Raw genomic sequence first — 18,715 nt, 5'->3', positions numbered from 1 at the left:
ATCCCGGGCTGTGCCCTCAGAGACCCCCGGGGTGTGCCCTCAAGGACCTTGGGCTGTGCCCGCAGGGACCCTCCCTGCCCTTTTCCATTTCATTAGTGAAACTGTCAGAGGGGCTGGATCTGCTGGGAAGGGAAGCCTGCCTGCCCCAGCCGCTGCCCTGCTGCCCTTAGCCTTCCAGGCCCTGCTACAGACAAGGAAGCCGTTTTCCACTTGCACTAAACTGGTTTGCAACCACTTTGTCACCTCCCACCACTCCACTACTGGAAATTTCTGCTGTCAAGGAACCTCAGAGGGCATTTCTGCTTTGCAGAAGGAAAATTTGCAGCTTCTGCGAGAGCCACAGAAAACACAGAAGACACTGCTGAGGCTGGCAAAGGAGCAGGAGGAAGGCTCCTGTAGGGCCAAACCAGCCTGTCATGGGACAGGGAATGGCTTGTCTGTCTGCATGGAGCTCCCAGGCCCTGGGCTTTGGCTGCACCACAGTACCTGTGCCAGCCGGGCACCAGCAGCACCAGTATTTTAACAGCCAGATTGGTGCTTTCCTCGCAAGAGTGAATGCTGTCACTGCAGAATCTTCCCACCGTTGCTGCTTCCAGAGAGATGGAGATAACACAGGTGTACTGGCATGTGCCCCACTTAGCCCCATGCTTTAAGACACAGTCATATCAGCTGCTTGCCAGCCAGTGATGGCTGTGCCAAAGGGACTAAAGTCCATGCAGAAAGAAGAAAGAGTTTTACATACAAAGTTTAACAAAAAGGAGATATATCCAGAAGACTATTGCCATGCAGAAAGCAGAAGGGGGCTTCTTGTGGGTGTGCCTGGCCCTCCTGGTGTGTGTTGCAAGCTGGAAGGTGTTTCTGGTCCCTAGAAGACCGTCTCCCTCCCTAGGCTCAAGCCTCAAAGAAACCAAAGGCAAACAAGGGCCCTTGGAGGCACCTGGGCGGCCACCACGCTGTGCCTGTGCAAACAGCCAGTGCCTCTGAGAGGGCAGCAGTGACGGCACAGAGCTTTGCAGGGCCCCTGCAGCCCTGCCTGGGCACGGGTGGTGTTGCAAATGCCAGGCTCCTGTGGGGCTCCCACAGAGAACGACTGGCCCCAGCTGGATTAGATCACCTTCATCCCGCTGCAACCCATGTTATCACCAAGGCTGTAAAGATAAAACTACACACCTGAGGCTGTTGTATCTGTAACTCACTCTTCCCTCCCCCTTCTCTAACACCACTACTGCAGCCATGGGGCAGCTGGAACTAAGGCACAGTGTCCACCCTCAAAAAAGGGTCTCAAGCCATGCCCCAACCCTGTTCCCCTGTTCCATTTTGTTCTTGCTCACTCTGATTAATAGTATTGGGCTTGGTAGGGCTCTGTTTTTACTCTCTGTGTCATACCAGACTCTTAGTTGGTGTTTTAACCTGTAGGGAAATGACAATGCTTACAAAGACAGGGTTCCTTGCTGCGAGCGCCGTACCAGATGGCTGATGTGAAGTGCAGTGCCAACTGCTGCAGTATGACTGAACTGCCCTTTGAAATACACTGTTCTTTCATTGAAAAGGATCTATTTTTACTTTTTGGTCCTTTTCAATCAGACAATGTGTGACCGGGCTTGTTTTTGATATTATCTCCCATTTCGGATCTCTGTCAGGCACATGGAGCAAGGCACCAGCTGTCCAGCCTAGCTCCACCAGTAAGACCTTTCCAATGCCATCTTCTCCCAGTAGCATACCTTTTATTGCCTTTTTTTTTCCTGGTGATTTTGGATCTGCTTTGCAAAATCGAGGAACCACCATTTCAACACAAGCAGGAACATGGGAATTGCAGGTTTTGCCCTACAAGATAAGGACTGAGTCAGAGCAGAGCCAGGATCCCCACAGGGAAATCTCACATTTTTTTAGGAAATATTTACACCCAGAGAAGTTCCTAGGAATAGGTAAGGCACTGATTGTTCTGTGGCGATGGGTGATCTGCTCAGCTTTCTTCCTGCCCTGTTTTCTCCCATCTGGGAACTCCAGTTTCTCTGGACAAACCCCTGCCAAGCCACCCCTGGATACCCAGCTGCCTAGTTCCTGCTGGAAGCTGTGCCAGCACACACAGCCCAGGGTTTCCCAAGCTGCCACCTTCCTCCTGCCCACCCTGGAGTGGCATGTCCCATTTTTTTCTGGGACAGTGGCAACACCCTGCCCTTTGCCCCTGGCTGGTGCTTCTTGCACCCGCCTCCGCCTTCCGTCCTCACAGGGTGTTGCTGGGCAGAGCTCAGCTGCAGGATATTGTTATGCTGCAGTATATTAACGGCAGAACTGACTAACAGCTACACGGGGGGAACGGTGATTTGAGGCTGCTGACTGCTGGCCAGGTCCAAGTGCTTTTCTTCCACCCTTTATTATTCCTAATTCTCACTCATATCAATGTCATGCTGTCCACAGAGGCCTCTACCATTCCTTCTGCTTCTACAACATGTTCAAAATGTTAGCTTCCTTTCTAGTAGAGAAATGCCCCCATATACACAGTCTTACATGTACAAGCATTTGAGGAGGAAGTTAAATTCTCTAATTGCTTGGCTGGATCAAGCCCAGGCTGCTAGCACTCCACCAGGCTGAGCAGCAGAACAATGCACAGCCCTTGTGTCCTTATGCACCAGGCAAGGCTTATCAGCCCATGTAGGGGCTAATAAAGCAGCTTTCAAAATGAGTCAGTAGACTTAGGGCTTCTTATGGAAGATTTCTGTCTGGGAATATTTTCCTGAGAAATGTTTAAAATAGAGAAAGGAGCGTGACTTCAGAAAGGAAATCCACTTAAAATGCAACCAACTTTTTGAGTTGGTTGCTGTCACCATGAGAACACTGTGATGGGGATGGTGGCTGTAAGTACTGTGCAGCGTCGTGCCTTTCCTCTGAAATAGCTGGGAAGTGCGTGTTTTCACTCACCCTGTGCCCTGGCATTCTCATCCGCGTGGCTGCCACATCCCGGGGCGTGTGCCAGGAGAACCGAACGACCTCCCCCTTTGGCTGCACATAGGTCAACAATTTTGTTTATGTCACACAGAAGAGTTTTGGTTTGTTTAAAAAAATATAGGCTGTTGCCCTGGAAAGCGTTCCTTCCGACGCTACCTCCAGCTGTCCCAAGGAGGAGCTTGGCCGCTCCTCTGCAGTCAAACACAACTATTCATCTCCATCTCAGGTTAAAACAGCTCCTGAAGAGTAATTGGGGAACACTTGGAATTCTGTGCAGTTGATGAGCTCTGGCAGATGTGAGATGTTTAATTCTGATCTTACACTGCCACTCCTACGAATTCCAACACACAGAGTAAAAGCACAAGGAAAGAAATTCAAATCCTGAGAAAAATGGGTGTATCATCTTAGGAAGAGAGCTCTGGTTACTCTGAATGCAAACACAAGCAGTAGGTAAGGTTGGAAGTAAGCACAGAAATGTTTAATGAGGCCCGTGCCTGTGGTATCTGCTAGGGGCAGGAAGCTGTGATTAGCTGCACACTGGAGCATTGTGTGGGTTTGTATAGGATCTGACTTCCCAGGTCATGAAATCAGATCCTGAGTTATTTTAAAAATGAGCTGCTATTTCAAATTATTTTTCAACCTCGTGTTTGATATGTCAAGTCACATTTATTTGGGTAAGCTATGTTTCGCTCGGACACCCACAGAGCGGCCATCGCTGCATTCCTGGTGCTCAGTGGGGGTTCTGGCTGAGAGCAGGCACTGCCTTGGGGATGTTTGCACTGCCAGGCATCGTCCTCAGGTACAAACACAACTTCTTTTGGATTTTGGAAAGATACATACTTATCCATGGCTGTGAGTATATGTTTTTTTCATTTAAAACCACCTTCACAAATTAGAAATTAAACACCCTGCAGCAGTTTATCAATCAGAAAAATAGATGAACCAAGAAAAATAGAGGAACTTCACAGCATTTTCATGAGAACAAGCAGCAAGGGTATTTTGGACAAATAAATGAGGTGAATTCCTGCATGAGACACTCCCAGGGAATGCCCTGTCCTTGCTCTTCCAGTATGTGCTAAACAGATTTCAGTTTGGTTGTCTCCTCTGATTTCAGGATAGCAAAAAGCATAAGCAGCCTTGCTCTTGGGCTGTTTACAGCCTGTGTCAAAAGCAGAGCTTTAAATTCCATTTGCAAGTCTCCCTGAAACCCAAAGCAAGAGCAGCACTGTAAGTTCTGGCAAAGCACTGTTTGCCAGATGGATGGCTGCTTTTGGCACCAGTTTCGGCTTCTGGATACATATATAATGCAGCAAGACATATATAAACACATATATAATGCAGCAAGAACTCTGCACAGAAGAAAAATCCTACTCTTTCAGACACAGAGAGATGAAAAAATGCCCCAGACACAACTGCTACTACAAGCAACTGTTGCGTAAATAGACTTTCAAAAGATTAATTTCAATACAAAATCTAGAACAAGTCATATTTTTCAGCACATTTCTAAAGATTTCTCTGCCTAAAGACATCCCTCTGTCCGATTTGGACCAAACTTTTGCTGCATACCCTCATATTGCTGTCTTCCCTGGGTAACAGAGGTAGGAGGAAAAAGAAGATGGAAAAACTCAGAACAAGTTGTATCAAATGCCCCAGCCAGTATTTGTATAATGCAGAGCTTCTTTGCCTTCCATATAGCTGAATAAGGAAAATGCAATCCATGACGCAATCCACGGGATTCATGCTTTGACTTGAATGGCTTGTCTCGGTTTTGCTTCGCTTGGTAGAGATCATAGTAACGAAAGGAGAGGCTTAACGACTGCTTCATCAATCGAGAAGAAACACCTCTATTGTCTTTCAGAACCCAGTAAATAGTGTAACGGGTGAAGAAAATGTGCGGAGTGTTTGGAAACCTCTGACGCGGCAGGCTGGGTGCTGCTCCCGGAGACCGGGCTGTGGTGCTGAGCCAGGAGCGGTGCTGCCAGCTGTGCGGCACTGCCATTTATGGTCACTTAGTCATGAAATCCCATCGCGTTACAGTGCCTGCGGCTTCTGAAAAAGCAAACCTTTAACTACTGTGAGCCTCAGCTGCTCTGTCTTTAGCGTTACTGGCTGGGTGCTGGGTTAGCGGATGAGCTGCCCCGCAGGCTGTGAGGATTAGCATCTGCACACTGGTTTGAATGTGCTACAATTTATTTTATGGCATTTGTTGTGCATGGTTTTTGTTTTAATGCACAATGCTGTCCTGTGTTTGGATAAGGCTATTATGTGCCAAAAAATTATAAATATTTAAAATCTCCTGATAAATTTCTAAAGCTACCCGGGTGCTATAGCACATGGCCCAGTTATCCTTTTTCCAAGCCAGTGCCCTGACAATTCCCAAGTTTTGTCAGCCCCAGGGTATGAACCCTCAGTGTGCTTCGGTTTTGACAGAAGCCTTTGGAAAGGATGGAGGCATCTTGCTGGTTTTTCACCACATATTTCTGCTGAGACATGATGCATCTTCCAAGCCATTTGTATGGGGTTACTTGTAGTGTGGGGAAAAAAAATCATTGCTCCTCGTGTATTAGCAGCTCCACTGAAATCTCTAAAAGATAACCTTTCTAGTTGCACAGATCCTCAGAGAGGTGATAACTGAACCATGATCTGCCAATGGCAGAGAAAAGCCCTTCCATCTGTGAAGACTCAGCCTGAATGCTCAGCCGTGGCTGATTCTGCTCTGAGAAAACTGTGCAGATTGGGTTGATATTAATTCTGATTCTTGTCCTCTTACAATCAAAGCAAGCTGTTGCTGAACAATGCGTCAAGCAGAGAGCATGTACAATGTCCCAAATGGCCGGGATCTTTCATATATGGCCCATGACTTGGAAGAATCCAAGAACAAATCATCACATGAGACTGTGACAAGTTAATTACCCTCAAGCAGTCCCGACTTCATTAGTCACCCCATCTGCGCTGCCTGTCCACTGATGTCAGCGGGGGCCTGCTCCCCACACCCTTCTGCTTTTGCAAGCCAGGCTTCAACAGACCTTTCCTCAGTGAAACAGCCAGAGTCAGGGCTGCCATTTCCCTCTGCTATTAGGATGCTCCAAAAAACTAATGGCAAATGTCCACTGTGGAGTCCCATGCTACAGTCCCAGGGCCCTGGACGATATGATAAATAATCTGTGCTGAGATTAAATTTTCATTAAGGATTATCACAGATCCCAGTAAGAGCAGCAGCAGACCTGTAAAGGCCAACCAACTTTTATTTACCTTTACAGTTTAAACTATGCTCCTATTTTTTTTTTTATTCCTGCCAACAAAGCAACTCCCTGTAAATTCAGGGAGCCTAATGCCATATTCTGTTTTGAGAAACATTCTGCAGTGTCTTTTTGCTAAAAACAGAGCATGCAATAATTAATTGCCCTTGCAATTCATGCCATTTGTCAAGGCTGTATTTTCAAACACAGCATATATTCTGAGCAGTTCCATGATAAAACTGTGAGTGTGTGGCAGTGGAAGCCCTCTGCTGCTGAATTAAACAGGGTCTTTTTAAACCCAGCCTTGCAGTGAATGACCATAGAGGAAGAGTATTTTTAAAACAGTGGAAAAAATTCATTGCTGTGTTTTTGCAAGTGCTTAAGCAGAACCAAAAAAGCAATGACAGTGTTCTTCCTTCCTTATATCTGCATCTAGTGAACAAAGGAAGAGTGGGATGGAAAGATCCTTGTCATAGAAGACAAATCAAATGAAAAAAGTATCCACCCCAGACTGTAGTGTTGAAATCTCCCTCCCTTTCTGCCTATATACATACATCCACACAAACATCTACTCATATAAATATACACATAAGGTATTTCTGCAAGGCATACATTAGTTCATTTGTAATAATATACAGTACCAAGACGTTATTCCAGCAAGTACAGATTCATGGCTTAGCTTGTTTTTACTTCTCTGCCTCCTGATGAAACTTGAAACACAGGTTCACTTGTGCTAAAGTGTCTTCCAACTTCGTTTCAAAGGAAATGCAGCTTTTCAGGTTGAATGTGACCCCAAGAAGAATTTGATCACAGAGCAGTACAGGCAGACTCTCTCATTGGTGGGTGAGGACAAGGCATTGATGCCCAGCACAGCAGTTGCTGCCACCACTGGATATCACACTTGGGGCCTGGCAAGTCCCAGACAGGGCACCTCTCCTGATCTCAGACAGCCAGGCAGGTGATGGGGTGCACACAGGGGCTGCCTCTCTCTGCTGCCTGTCAACCAGAAACATTGATCAGACCTTAGCTGTGAGGGTCATCTGTGACTGGAAAGGAAGGAAGGAAACAAGATATGTTCCTCAGAGCAGAAATTATTCTGCTTTTTTTCATTCTCTTCCCATAAAGCAGTCTTTGTTTCCCAATAATCCTAAAAGCAATCAGGATGCAAAAGGCTGAATTCTGTTCAAAAGCCCTGTGATGTGCAGGGAAGGGCAGATGTGACATGGGCTGCTGCGACGTGGGCTGCTGCACCCAGACCACCAGTATCCCACCGACCTCACGCTGTCCCAAGCAGCAACAGTCCTGACTGTGCCACTGCCCTTCTCCCAAGGCTGGCAGGTTGAGCTGGGCTTGCATGTCTGTGCCAGAACTTTGCTGAGCACTTCACATCTGGTTTTGTGCCTTAGTGCTTCTGATGGGATGGATGGATGGATGGATGGAGTGGTGCAAACTCACTCAAAGAAACTGCCGTCCCTATATGTGCACAGCACGTTGTTGCACAATACATAGGATGAAAATTTTCTTTGCTGAATCTATGGAAAAAATTACCTTTATTGAAAATTTTAACTAAATATTTTAGTTAAAAATAGAGGTCCTGATACTAATTCTGCCTTTTTCCCTGTTTAATGTCTACTCGCTTCTTTTCTTACAGAAAAAAAATGTCTGAACCTTCCAATTTCACTGTGGCATGGGCACAAAATGATGTTAAAGAGAGTGTGCATTACTAGGTGTGGGAGTGGAAAGGAACGGAAATTAAAATGTTATAAGCAATCAGCTAATCCGGATGCGGAACGGTTGCTAAGGAGTCCCAACCCAGGCCAAAGTCAATAAGCAATTAGCACCTATTAAAGATGAAGTATAGGATGATGGGAGAAAAACCCTTGAGAAAAGACTCAGCTCCATGTTTCCAGGCTGCTTTCCCCTGGGCTGGACCAGCCTGTGCTGACAGCAGAGAGCTGCTCATAGAGGCACAGCCTGCCCTGGCTGCGGCATCTCTGTGCCCTGTCCCTGGTTTTGCTGTGTGAAAACAATACCTCAGTTAAAGTCAGTTTTTATTTGAATCCTTCCTGCTGCTTGGCTCAGTAATTTGAGGAAAGGGCAGGGGCTGCTATGACATGAGATACACCTCAATATTTCGGTGTAATGAATCTGATCTCGAATATCTTTGATAGTTTTAAAACAGGAGGCAATGCTGGTTGGGGAACAATGGAAGTTTAGGCATAACTCTCACTTTACCTCACCTTCATATTTTCTTCTTTCTTATTTTATTGTCAGCAAATGAAACTAATATAACTTAGTCTGGGGGAATGACCTGTTAGATCACTGGAGGGAAACTACAGTGTCACGCTTTAGGGGATGCATTAGAATAAAACCCTCGAAAGAAAATAATTAGAAATCTGTATTCCAATTTTAGCTGAGAGTGGCTATAGTAATATAATTAAATTAGACTCTATTGACTGTGTCTTAATGGATTTGTTTTCTCTGACAGAATCCTGCACTTTTCAGTGTGGCAGCCTTGATGTAAATAGATACACACGTCGCTTGAATTCGTGGAGCAGCTCCTGGTAGCAAAGCCAAGACTGTAAGTGTGTGCAGGATCAGACTCCAAGGAGAGGGTGAGCGGGTGGGCACAAGCTTCCCTCGGGGCAGGGACACGGAGGGACACCTCACCACAGCTTTCACTGACCCAGTAAATGTCATGAGATGTCCCGGCGGCCTGCACAAACCCAGCATGTAGCAACGGCAGCTGGAGTAGTTCTGTTGACTCTGCTGTCGTTAAATGAGTCAGCGGCAGTCACAGTCTTGTAGGTCAGCAGGGAGTGGCGCGCCAGGAAATCAGTCACAAAAGTGGGGGAGAACCCCCAAGAATTCAAGCCTTAACTGACTGCTTTTAGAAGTTTTTATTTTCTTCAAATGGCCCATAGAATCGTGTGTGTCGGCACAGCGGTTGCTCTTCTTTCGCAGAACCGCATCTCGTGCGAGCACCCTTGGCCTCCCCTCACCCGGACTGTGCAGAATGGAATCCCCCCAGCCCAGAGCCCGGGATCTGCCGACCCCGGCGCTGGGTCACCCACCCACGGCTGCCTCTACCCCCGGCCGTCACCCGGCCGGCGGCCTGACCTGCCCGAGAGAGGCTGTGGTGGGGGTGCGCCGGTGGGTCGGGGCTTGGTTGTGTCTGTGGGGCGAGGGGGCTGTACCCCGGCCGGGCACTAGCGCCAGGCCAGCTGCGCTCCCGCCCGTGCCGCGGTGCCGGCCGTGCAACGGTGCCCCGGGGCCGCGCCCCGACCCCGCCCGGCGCCTCGGCCAGGTGAGGGTCGGCGCAGCGGGGGCCCTGTTCCGCCAAAGGCTCTTCCAACCCAGCCCAACCCAGCCCACAGCCCAGCCCTGCCCGGTGCGGCGGGGCGCGGGAGGCTGATGCGGCCGAGGGCGTGCCGCTCCCGGCGGATAAAGCCGGGCGGCGGCGCGGGGCCGCGCAGAGCCGGGGAGCGGCGGTGCAGTGCGGAGCGGGCGGGCCGGGGCAGCGGGGGCGGCGGCAGCGGCAGCAGGAGGAGCGGTCGCAGCATCCAGCAGCGGGGCGGCCGCGCAGCGCCTCACTCCTTCACTCCCTTCCCTCCCTCCCCGCAGGCGGGCGGGCGCGGCCGGGCGGGGCGCGGGCGGAGCGCAGCGGGCCGAGGAGGCGGAGCGGGGCCGGCCATGAGCACGCAGGCGCGGGGCCAGGGCGGGCGCAGAGCGGCCGATCCCGACGGCGAGATGCCGGCCACCGAGAAGGACCTGGCGGAGGACGCGCCGTGGAAGCGGATCCAGCAGAACACCTTCACCCGCTGGTGCAACGAGCACCTGCGCTGCGTCAACAAGCGCATCGGGAACCTGCAGCATGACCTGAGCGACGGGCTGCGGCTGATCGCGCTGCTGGAGGTGCTCAGCCAGAAGCGCATGTACCGCAAGTACCACCAGCGGCCCACCTTCCGCCAGATGCAGCTGGAGAACGTCTCGGTGGCCCTCGAGTTCCTGGAGCGGGAGAGCATCAAGCTGGTCTCCATCGGTGAGTGCGTCTCCGGCGGGCGGCTTTTGTTGTTTTCTCATTTTATTGTGTTTTTTTCCTGCGCCGGACCTTTGCCTGGGGAGCCGTGACGGGCTCAGGGTGGTGGGGGCTCGGAAGCTGAGGGGTTGCTGCAGCTTCTGTCCTTAAAGAGCTGTGTTTGCCGTGAGGTTGCCCCACAGCCCGACTGTCGGGGCTGGCAGTGCTGTGTGTGCCGTGGGGCTGCACAGCCCGGCTGCCGGAGCTGGCAATGCGCTCCTGTGCTCCTCAGCGTCTCTCTTGGTCACTGCTTCATAGGTGAGGCTTTGCTTTCTGGTCTTTCCTGAAGAACGCCAGTGCTAGAGCACGTTCTCTCCTTGTGTAGCCAGTTTCCGCAGGCACTGACCCCTCCAGCAGCCCGGCAGGAGATGGTACTGGGGCGATGCCTGCCTTAGCCGGGCGTACCTGGGCTCTGGCAAAGTGCTGGAGCCAGACTCTCAGCTGTGCAGAGATAGTTGCTGCCGTAGGTAGTACAGGAGAGTGAGGAGACTTTTCTTGCTCACCGCAGCCCAGTAGATGATGCCAGTGTTCAGATTAGCATTGATGCTTGCCTAAGCACAGTTGCAGCTTTTGAACAGGACTGCACTTTCTCCTCAATCTTTCTGCTGCGGTAGGTTAGGGTAGGAAATGTGCAAGGAACCCTGCTGACCCTAGGCAATGGGTGCTCTGAGGTACCGCCGCCCTGGCTGGCATGAGATTTGCCCGTCCGTGCCATACTGGTAGATAACTGGTGGCTTGCACAGGAAACGAAAGCTGCTGGCATGCACGTCAGATTTCAGATCCCTCAGGAATGCATGTGGTGACCGTTTTGGGAATAGCTCAGGTGTGGCCACAACGTAGCCTGCAAAGCAGTAATTTGAATGCCTGAGAGATCTCTGGGAAGGAATGTGACTGTCTTTTCTAGCTCTTTGCCAGATAATTCTAACTACTACCTCCTGATGACTCTGGCCTCGATGAATTGCACAGCTGAATTTTGGTGAGTGCAGTTCTCCTCAGTTGTCTAAAACTCTTGGCCAAGGTGAAAGCTGTTTCCCTTCAAAGGATTCAGCAACAGTAACAAGAAAATAGAAACTTCTGCAGTTTGGGGGAGACCTACCCCCCTCTGGAAACCCGTGGCTAGGTGGAGTAGCTGGGTACTCTACTAATGTGTAAAAGCAGCTTTGGACAAGTAGAAGTGAGTACTGTTTGTGTCCGGAGTGGCTGATTATCCTCCCAGGGCAGAACAGTGAACGTACTTGCAGCTGGGAATGGAGTTGGTGCTAATTATTTACTTAGAGATGAATTCCCTTCTCACACGGTGGGGTTCGAGTTGCAGCTGCTGGCTCCTGGGCTGAGCTTTTGCTAACATTGGAGCTCACCTTTCTGTGGCAGCTGCTGGACTGGCTCCTTACAACCACAACACAAACACCAGGCCAGCGCTCCTTTCTTATTATATTGTTTACTCTAGAAGAATGTTGCTGCTCCAACTGCCTTCCTATTTGTCTGTGGGACTTCCCGACGGCTGCGGGTTTGGTAGATCAAGGTTAGTCCAGCCAGCTTCCAGTGACTTCCTTTCTAGAAACACTGCTGCAGCAGCACAGCTCCCTTACAGGATTAGGCTGCACTGCAGGGTGGCTGTAATCATTTAAGACACATCTAATTGTTTTGCAGCTTACTTGCATTGTGTTGGCTATTAAAAAAAAGCAACAACTACTAAACAAACCCTGGGAAAACTTGAAACTTTGGCAGAATGGAATGACTATGACTAGTAGCACCTTTGCCATGTCCCAGCCTCTGCATGAAGGGATATACAGCCTATCCATGCTCTGCTACCTGTGCTGGAGCCAGGAGGTAGCACAGGAGCTCTACTGTGCAGTCCGTCCTGGATAAACTGAGACAGTCCTGAAAAAACATCCTGAATGTCCTTTCCAAAATGATATTCCAAGTGAGCCTTGCAGTGGTCCATTGGGTTGAAGGGCTGAAACTCTCAGCATCTTTCCTGCAGGCACAACATCTGCTGGGATCACTACCTGTTCCTGCTGTGATTCTCCCTGCAGGTTCTGAAGAACTTGGAGCTTTCTTTTTGTTTCTATTGTTTAGTCTCTTTTGTATTGCTGAACAAAACCGGGACCATTGCAGGTCCTGGAGCTAAAGTGAAAAAAAGAAACCAGTAAAGGCTTTAGGTGGAGAACTTTTATGACCATGTTGGTGTTTAGGGCCAAATCAACAGGGAAAACCTGACAGCTGTGCCTGCTGGATTTCTGGCATTAATAATGCCATCAGACCTTTGCTAAGTGGATGCAGTGCCTGTTCCAGTTATTATTTAACTTCCAGGAACATTTTGGAACCCACGTATTATGGCTCAGCTACCGCTGCTATACTACAACCACACTAAACCTTTTCAGTAGCAAGCTTTTGGCGTTCAGTGTTTGTCCATTTAAAATAAGTCTGCTTATACACAGAGAACTCGGTTTAATTTACAGTGTTTGACCACAGCCCTTTCTGGATGCACATTAGCAGCCCAACCTCTCCTGCTCTTGTTACCCCTTGTTTAGTGTCTGCTCAGAGTCTTTTGGTAGTTTCAGGAAGCTTTTCTTCTAGGCATGAAGTTCCTCCAGTGCAAGTTTGAGTGCATGTGTGATCTACTGTAAAGAAGGCCATGAAGGACATGGGTGCTTTGTGCCATCCAGTGAGGATGGGACTGAACACTCTGAAAAAGTTGCTCCTGGGGGCAGGTGACTTCATGGAACCTTCTGCTCAACATGAGGTGGCTGCTGAAGTGCTAACAAATGTTAAGTCTAGCCTTTTTCCTTGTCTGCTAGACTGAGATAATTGCAGATTCCTGGGTGCTGAGTGGCATGTGGCATGACAGGCACTGAGAGTAGGATGCCAGGAATGTGGAGCACAAGGGCTTTGCTCTTGGCTGAAGGGGCTGATCGACTCAACAGATTGCTTAGCAGAGAAGGGAGGGGGGTGAAGCTTATTTGGCACTGAGCTTGTCCCTGGAAATCCTGATAACTGGCAGTAGGAGTCAACTGATTTAGCTTAGAAACAGAGGAGTTGGGTGTCTGAAGCCTAGCAAGAGGTTTTGGGCTGTGACCTGCCAAGTTACCCACAAGTTTGCAGCCAGCACGTCCTAGGAGTGTACTCTGATGCTGCTCAGTGCCTGTTGACAGTGTTCTCTTGGCTACTGCTCGCCCAGTAGCCTCATGTTACTGGCAGAGGTGGGATGGGTGCCAAGCTGGCTTGTTCGATAAAACTGCAGTCTTGGGCTGCCAGAATCAGACTTATCAAACTGAAAAATGTGGTTTCTCTGCTAGATTGCACATTCACCAGGTAAGTGAGCTGATCTGGCTTGCCTTGCAACAGCAGGATGTCAAGTGGTGATGCAAGTAAGTGGATGGGCAGTGGCAGGTCTGCTGCCTTGGCACTAGGGTCTGGTACTGGCCTTGGCTACAGCTGTGTGGTTTGTTTTCAGGTTTGTCTTTGTGGTAGTCCTGAGTGCCATGGCAGTGCCTGCAGGGAGTTGAGCTATGCCAGGAAGGCGATGGATGAGGAGATGATGGGGTTATAATCGTGGTCTGTTGGTACTTGCCTCATGGATACTTTGGTGGTCTTGGCATGCCTCAGCTGCAGGAGTATTTCTGGAAGGGCTGTCTCTGACCAAGCCTAACCTGTGTGCGGGGTGGGGTTTTGGTTAATGACCAAGTACTTGATGCACTCACTGTGGTCTATAGTGCAGACCTCCAGCATGCACTAGAGGTGAAAGTATCTTGACCTGTGAGTCTGAGTACCTTATGGAAATCTCATTTTAGGAAAATGATTGAAAACCAGCTTTCTTTCCTAGATTGTTGATACACTAAAGGATGATAAAACAAACTTTACATTTCTAGAGGAAAACTAGTGTCTCCTAAAACTTGGTGAATGTGTTGTCCTGTAACACCTAGAGCTAGGTCCTTGAAAACTGAAAAAAAGGTGTTTTCAGCCTGTGTACATTTAGGGGCCCTTCTGTCTCACTCCATGTTCTATTAACACATCATAAGGAGGTAGTCAAAATACACTTGCATTTTGTCTGCCACTTATCTGTGACTTCCCTGGAGGCTGTTTTCTGGAAAACATCCAGTGTATCTTGGAAGCAGATTTGTGCTTCTTGGAAATGTGACACTTAATCCTTCCCCTTGAAAATAATTTTTGACGAGAGTCAAAAATTTTGACAAGACTGGCAGTGGACATCACTGCTGGAGACTGGAGGGGGCTTCAGCTTCAGAGGGTGCTTGGTCTCCTCAGGACCTTCTGTTTCAGTTAGACTGCTGGTCTAATGAAAAAGTGCCTTTGGCTGAAGTATTAGTTCCAAGTTACAGGAAACTTTAAGGTAGCTTACACAGACTGTTCTTGCATTCTTTTACATATGAGCGGAAACTTGTAAAGTGATCAAACTTCAGTAAAATTACTTGGGACCAGTTAGACTAATGTGCTAAACAGCTTTTTATTTAAGGCATTGAAAGCTATGCCAGCTATTCAAGAAGGACTGAAGTCTGAACTGCTCCATATTCTAATGCCATGTCCTGTATTGATTTACATGGGGATTTTTAAATCTAAATGGGTTACGATAACTCTTTTCTAGCCTGCAACTGGAATCTAAGAAGGTGATTAGCCCTGTGTGTGGCCGTGCTGCTATGTTGCCAGCATTGTTCTGTGTCTGCTTCAAGCAATGGGAAGTAAAACAATGGTCTCTGAATCCCCCAGGCTGCAGAGGAATTCTGTTTTCTCTCTGCCCCTCAGAAACATACTTTGATGTGCAGCTAGTTTGGGCCCTGAACAAGGGTTTGCCTGAGTTTAGACCACTAATGCATGCAAGCTCACCAGAGTGAGAGTGTGTTGCAGGTAATGCTGGTGTGAACAAACCTCTGCTGTACTGTGACACCAGGTCCCAGCTGCCAGCATCAGTTGGATCTGTGTTCCTTTACTGCCTGGCATGATACTCAGCTCATGAATGTGGCACCTGGCCTGTAAGTCATTGCAGTAAAAGAGATGCAGAGCTCAGTGACCTGGGGTTTGGCTCTATTAGGGCTTGGTACAGTGTGCCTGAGGAGCCTGTCACAGTAGCTCTTGCTTACAGAGCATTAAGCCTGACTCTGGCTGTTGGTGAGGTAGCCAGGCTTTCTGCAGAGAAACCTGTAGGTGCCCGTGGGTGGAAGTATGTGAGGATTGGTAGCTGTAGTCTGCTTGGATGTGGCAAGAAAAACAGAATCAGATATCAGACCAAGTGTGTCTCATATGGAGGAAGGAAATGCTGTGTAGCTGAATGTTAACTGTTAGGGGAAGAATCCAAAAAAAATATATGTAGAAAAGGCTAAGGGAAGACACTGCCCACTCTTGTAAGGAGATCTGAGCAGTCTGCTACAGCCTTCAAGGTATGGCGCTGCTTTGTTTTGTTGCAGGTTGAATTAATGCAAATAGTGGTAGCGTTTGGGGAAATAAGCGTAGCAGTTTTCATGAAAATACTGTATTTGTGAAACTTGTGCTGTCTGCTTCTGTATCTGCTCTTGATTGCTGTAGATGTATGTGTGTGTGGTAGAGGTGGATACTCACCCACCCTCTTGAAACCACCCACCGAGTGGGGTGAGTGGAGCTACCCTTGCTTTTCCTAGGAACTTGACCTCAGGTTCAGAGTTGTCAGCTGAGATTCGAGGTTCTGTGCAATGGGCTAAGCGAGCTCTGCCTGTTGATTTGGATTAATGCAATGAAGCTCTAATGAGGTTTTTCCCCTAGGCCTTGCTTCTGGGGACTTGGTGCTGATATTTTTCCCTACAAGGCAAAAGTTTTTGTAGCTTGCAATCTGCCTGTGTTCCTCCTGAGGAGGAACCAGTTCTCTGTAATCTAATAGGGAGGACTTTCTTCAAGGTCATCATTAGGAGATAAATCCTAGTCCTGTACTCAAAAGCTTTGCAGTAAGTGTATGTTGTATCTTAACCAGATGGTTCTCTGGACCCTGATGTGGTCGCTAACCTGTTAGTTTGGCTTCCTGTCCCTCCTGCAACTAACTTTGAGTTTTGAAGGTGTCTACATAGTATCTGGTACATCATAGTGAGGATTATATCTGCTGTGGTGAGCTTCAGCTAATAGATTGCAATTCCTTGTGTAAGCACCATTCTGCTGTAAGCAGTTGTCTAACATCTGTAGTGAGATGTATGCAATGTCTAGTTCCTACTGTGGTGGTACATGGCAACGGTAATACAACCACTGCAAGAATAAACCGGATTTTTTGTGTTAGTGAGAACAAGCTAGGCCACTTCAAACAGCAGCCAAACAAAGCTTTGCTCAAGTTCCTGGGGAAGCAAGGGTTGCCTGACACATCCTCCCTTGTGCTGAGTAACCCAGCAGACACTGCCCTGGGCTGCCTGAGGGTGGGCAGAGGGTGGAGCAGCTGAATCCTGTGTCCCCTGGTGTAATGGGTTGGGGTTGCTTGGACCTCCTGCTGATACTGCCCTTGAAAGAAGCCATGTCTCTTTAAACTGTCTGAAAAGAGTGGCCACACATACAGCTGCACTGTCTGGTTGCTAGTGAGATGCTTCCCCTGAGTCAGAGGTGATGATCCTCCTTCCTTACAACCCGTAGAAATAGACAACTAATCTAATGGGAAGGAATCAGTAAATACAGAAGGCAGTCTCTAACTTTATAAAACATAAATTCAGCAGTTACCTTCAGAGTTAACTTCTCTGGGTCACTGAAATATAGCAAGTTTTACTGATCAGGCTGGTAAGTTGGTAGTGGCAGAGCTTTGGTCATCCAGGCTGGGGCTTTTCTTGCAAAGGGACAAGCTGTTTTTATCTAGCAGCAGCAGCAGGTTGCATGAACTCTCCTGCCAATGTTACCCAGTAACAGCACAAAAATCACTGTGGGCTGCAATGACATCATGGGCTGTGGCTCCTTCTCCCTTGCTTCAGGCCATGCCATAAATCATGACACATTTATTTGTCAGTGCATTGAATTACTGCAGCATGAGCTGGCCAGGCTGCGTGGCAGCACAGCTCCCAAACGATGGGTCCTCTGGGGGCGAGGTGGGCACAGGCTGCCATGCTGACACCCAGGCTGCCTGCTGAGAGGGACAAATTGGGCAAGGGCTGTCTCAGCAGCACATCCCAGTGTCGCCCACGCTCATTGCTGCGGGTGGTGCTGGCATGGCGTGGGTGCAGTGCTGAGCAGCCAGGCAGAGGCTGTCAGCTGCCCTCTGCTCTCCCCATGCTGCCAGGGTGGCTCTTGCTGCCTCCTGCTTGCCTGGGTGGGGTGCAGGCACTTGTGACACTGACCACATCCCTCTGCATGACCACTCTGCTGTGGAGCAGCAGCTGAAAGCAGTGGAGCCACCCTTCCTGCTAGCCCATGGCCAGTGTGCTTCCATCCGCTTTTTGTGCTGAAATCTGGGGTTTCAGCTCTCTGTGCTGAAACCTGTGCAATGAGCTCTGGGCTGAGCTGTTAAAAGCTGCTCTGTAATGCCAACTCCTGTGCTTTGCATGGGTGCTGTGAGCACATCTGGACCTGGGGGCTGCCTGAGCCTGACCTGGGAGTAGGATGCTGGTGGCTGCTCTCCTCCATGGCTTGCAGACCACGGCAGTTTTGGGCTACCCTGTATGCTTGTGGCTGCCTACTGCTTTTGATTAGTTTGTGGTTGCTCTTGGGAGGAGACAATGTATGTGTCTGTATTTCTGAGCCTATATGAAAGGGCACTCTCGTGGTTGGTGGGCCCAAAATCAGCTGTAGGTGGCAACTGGTGAGCTGTGTTGTGTACACAGCTTTGAAAGTATGCTCTGGAGCCCTGCAGCAGAAGGCAGGGCATACAGAGCTGTGCTGAGCAAACACTCATGATATGTGCATCTGAAGGTTATTCAAACACAGAAGAGGAAATACTGTTCCCCTTGGCTAGATACTAACATGCTCTATCTATGCTTCCTTTAATTGGTGTAATTAACTGTTTTGCATTCTCTTTTCTCACAACAACCTTGCAGTAGTAGGTGCAGCAGTTTTAGTGGACTTTCCATAGGCAAATACTGGCAAGCCAGGTCTTGGTTTAGGTCTCTGTGCTAAAACACTGACAGAGGAGGTGAACTTTACGTTTTTGCAGATCCTCCCCTTGTTATAAGGTGAGTGATAGGAGCAGATTGCCCTGGTCTTGGACTGCAGAAGTGAAGAGCTTGAGCTGAGGGGTGTGTGCAGGATCCTGCAATTGTCTTTGCATTTTTCTTGCTGGGAACTGGCAGTATAACAAATACACCTTGTATCTGTCATAGTGCGAGACACAAATCTTGGATTAATCTGTCTGCTTTTGATCCTTGCTACAGAACAGGAAACGCTGGCTTGCTAAACAAAATTGGTGTCTAACTGTCGTTTTGATGGTGCAAGATATCAAATGTTACCTCACCATCACAACTAGACAGTGAATTTTTGCAGGGTTTCCTTTTCTCTGCAAGACTGT

The 18,715-nt window shown here is 48.8% G+C and overlaps 1 protein-coding gene and 1 long non-coding RNA gene across 5 annotated transcripts in view; both read left to right on the top strand.

Moving 5' to 3' along the window:
- LOC108505909 overlaps nucleotides 1-9,309 on the top strand; it is a 17,975-nt gene extending 8,666 nt beyond the window's left edge. For both annotated transcript variants that reach the window (XR_001877626.1, XR_001877625.1), the window contains exon 3: nucleotides 8,674-9,309. This is a non-coding gene — a long non-coding RNA (uncharacterized LOC108505909). The remainder of the gene's footprint in view (nucleotides 1-8,673) is intronic.
- A 500-nt stretch (nucleotides 9,310-9,809) lies between these two features.
- FLNB (filamin B) overlaps nucleotides 9,810-18,715 on the top strand; it is a 71,885-nt gene continuing 62,979 nt past the window's right edge. For 2 of the 3 annotated variants that reach the window (XM_017832431.1, XM_017832429.1), the window contains exon 1: nucleotides 9,879-10,227. In XM_017832431.1, coding sequence (XP_017687920.1) covers nucleotides 9,879-10,227 — 349 coding nt within the window. Of the gene's footprint in view, nucleotides 10,228-18,715 lie in introns of all 3 variants that reach the window. The other variant, XM_017832430.1, reaches the window with a different exon arrangement.

Source organism: Lepidothrix coronata, unplaced genomic scaffold (genome assembly GCF_001604755.1).
Source record: "Lepidothrix coronata isolate B3197 unplaced genomic scaffold, Lepidothrix_coronata-1.0 Scaffold202, whole genome shotgun sequence".
Classification (NCBI taxonomy): Eukaryota; Metazoa; Chordata; class Aves; order Passeriformes; family Pipridae; genus Lepidothrix; species Lepidothrix coronata.
The sequence above is the reverse complement of the archived record's forward strand: the minus strand, read 5'-3'. Positions and strand labels throughout refer to the sequence as shown.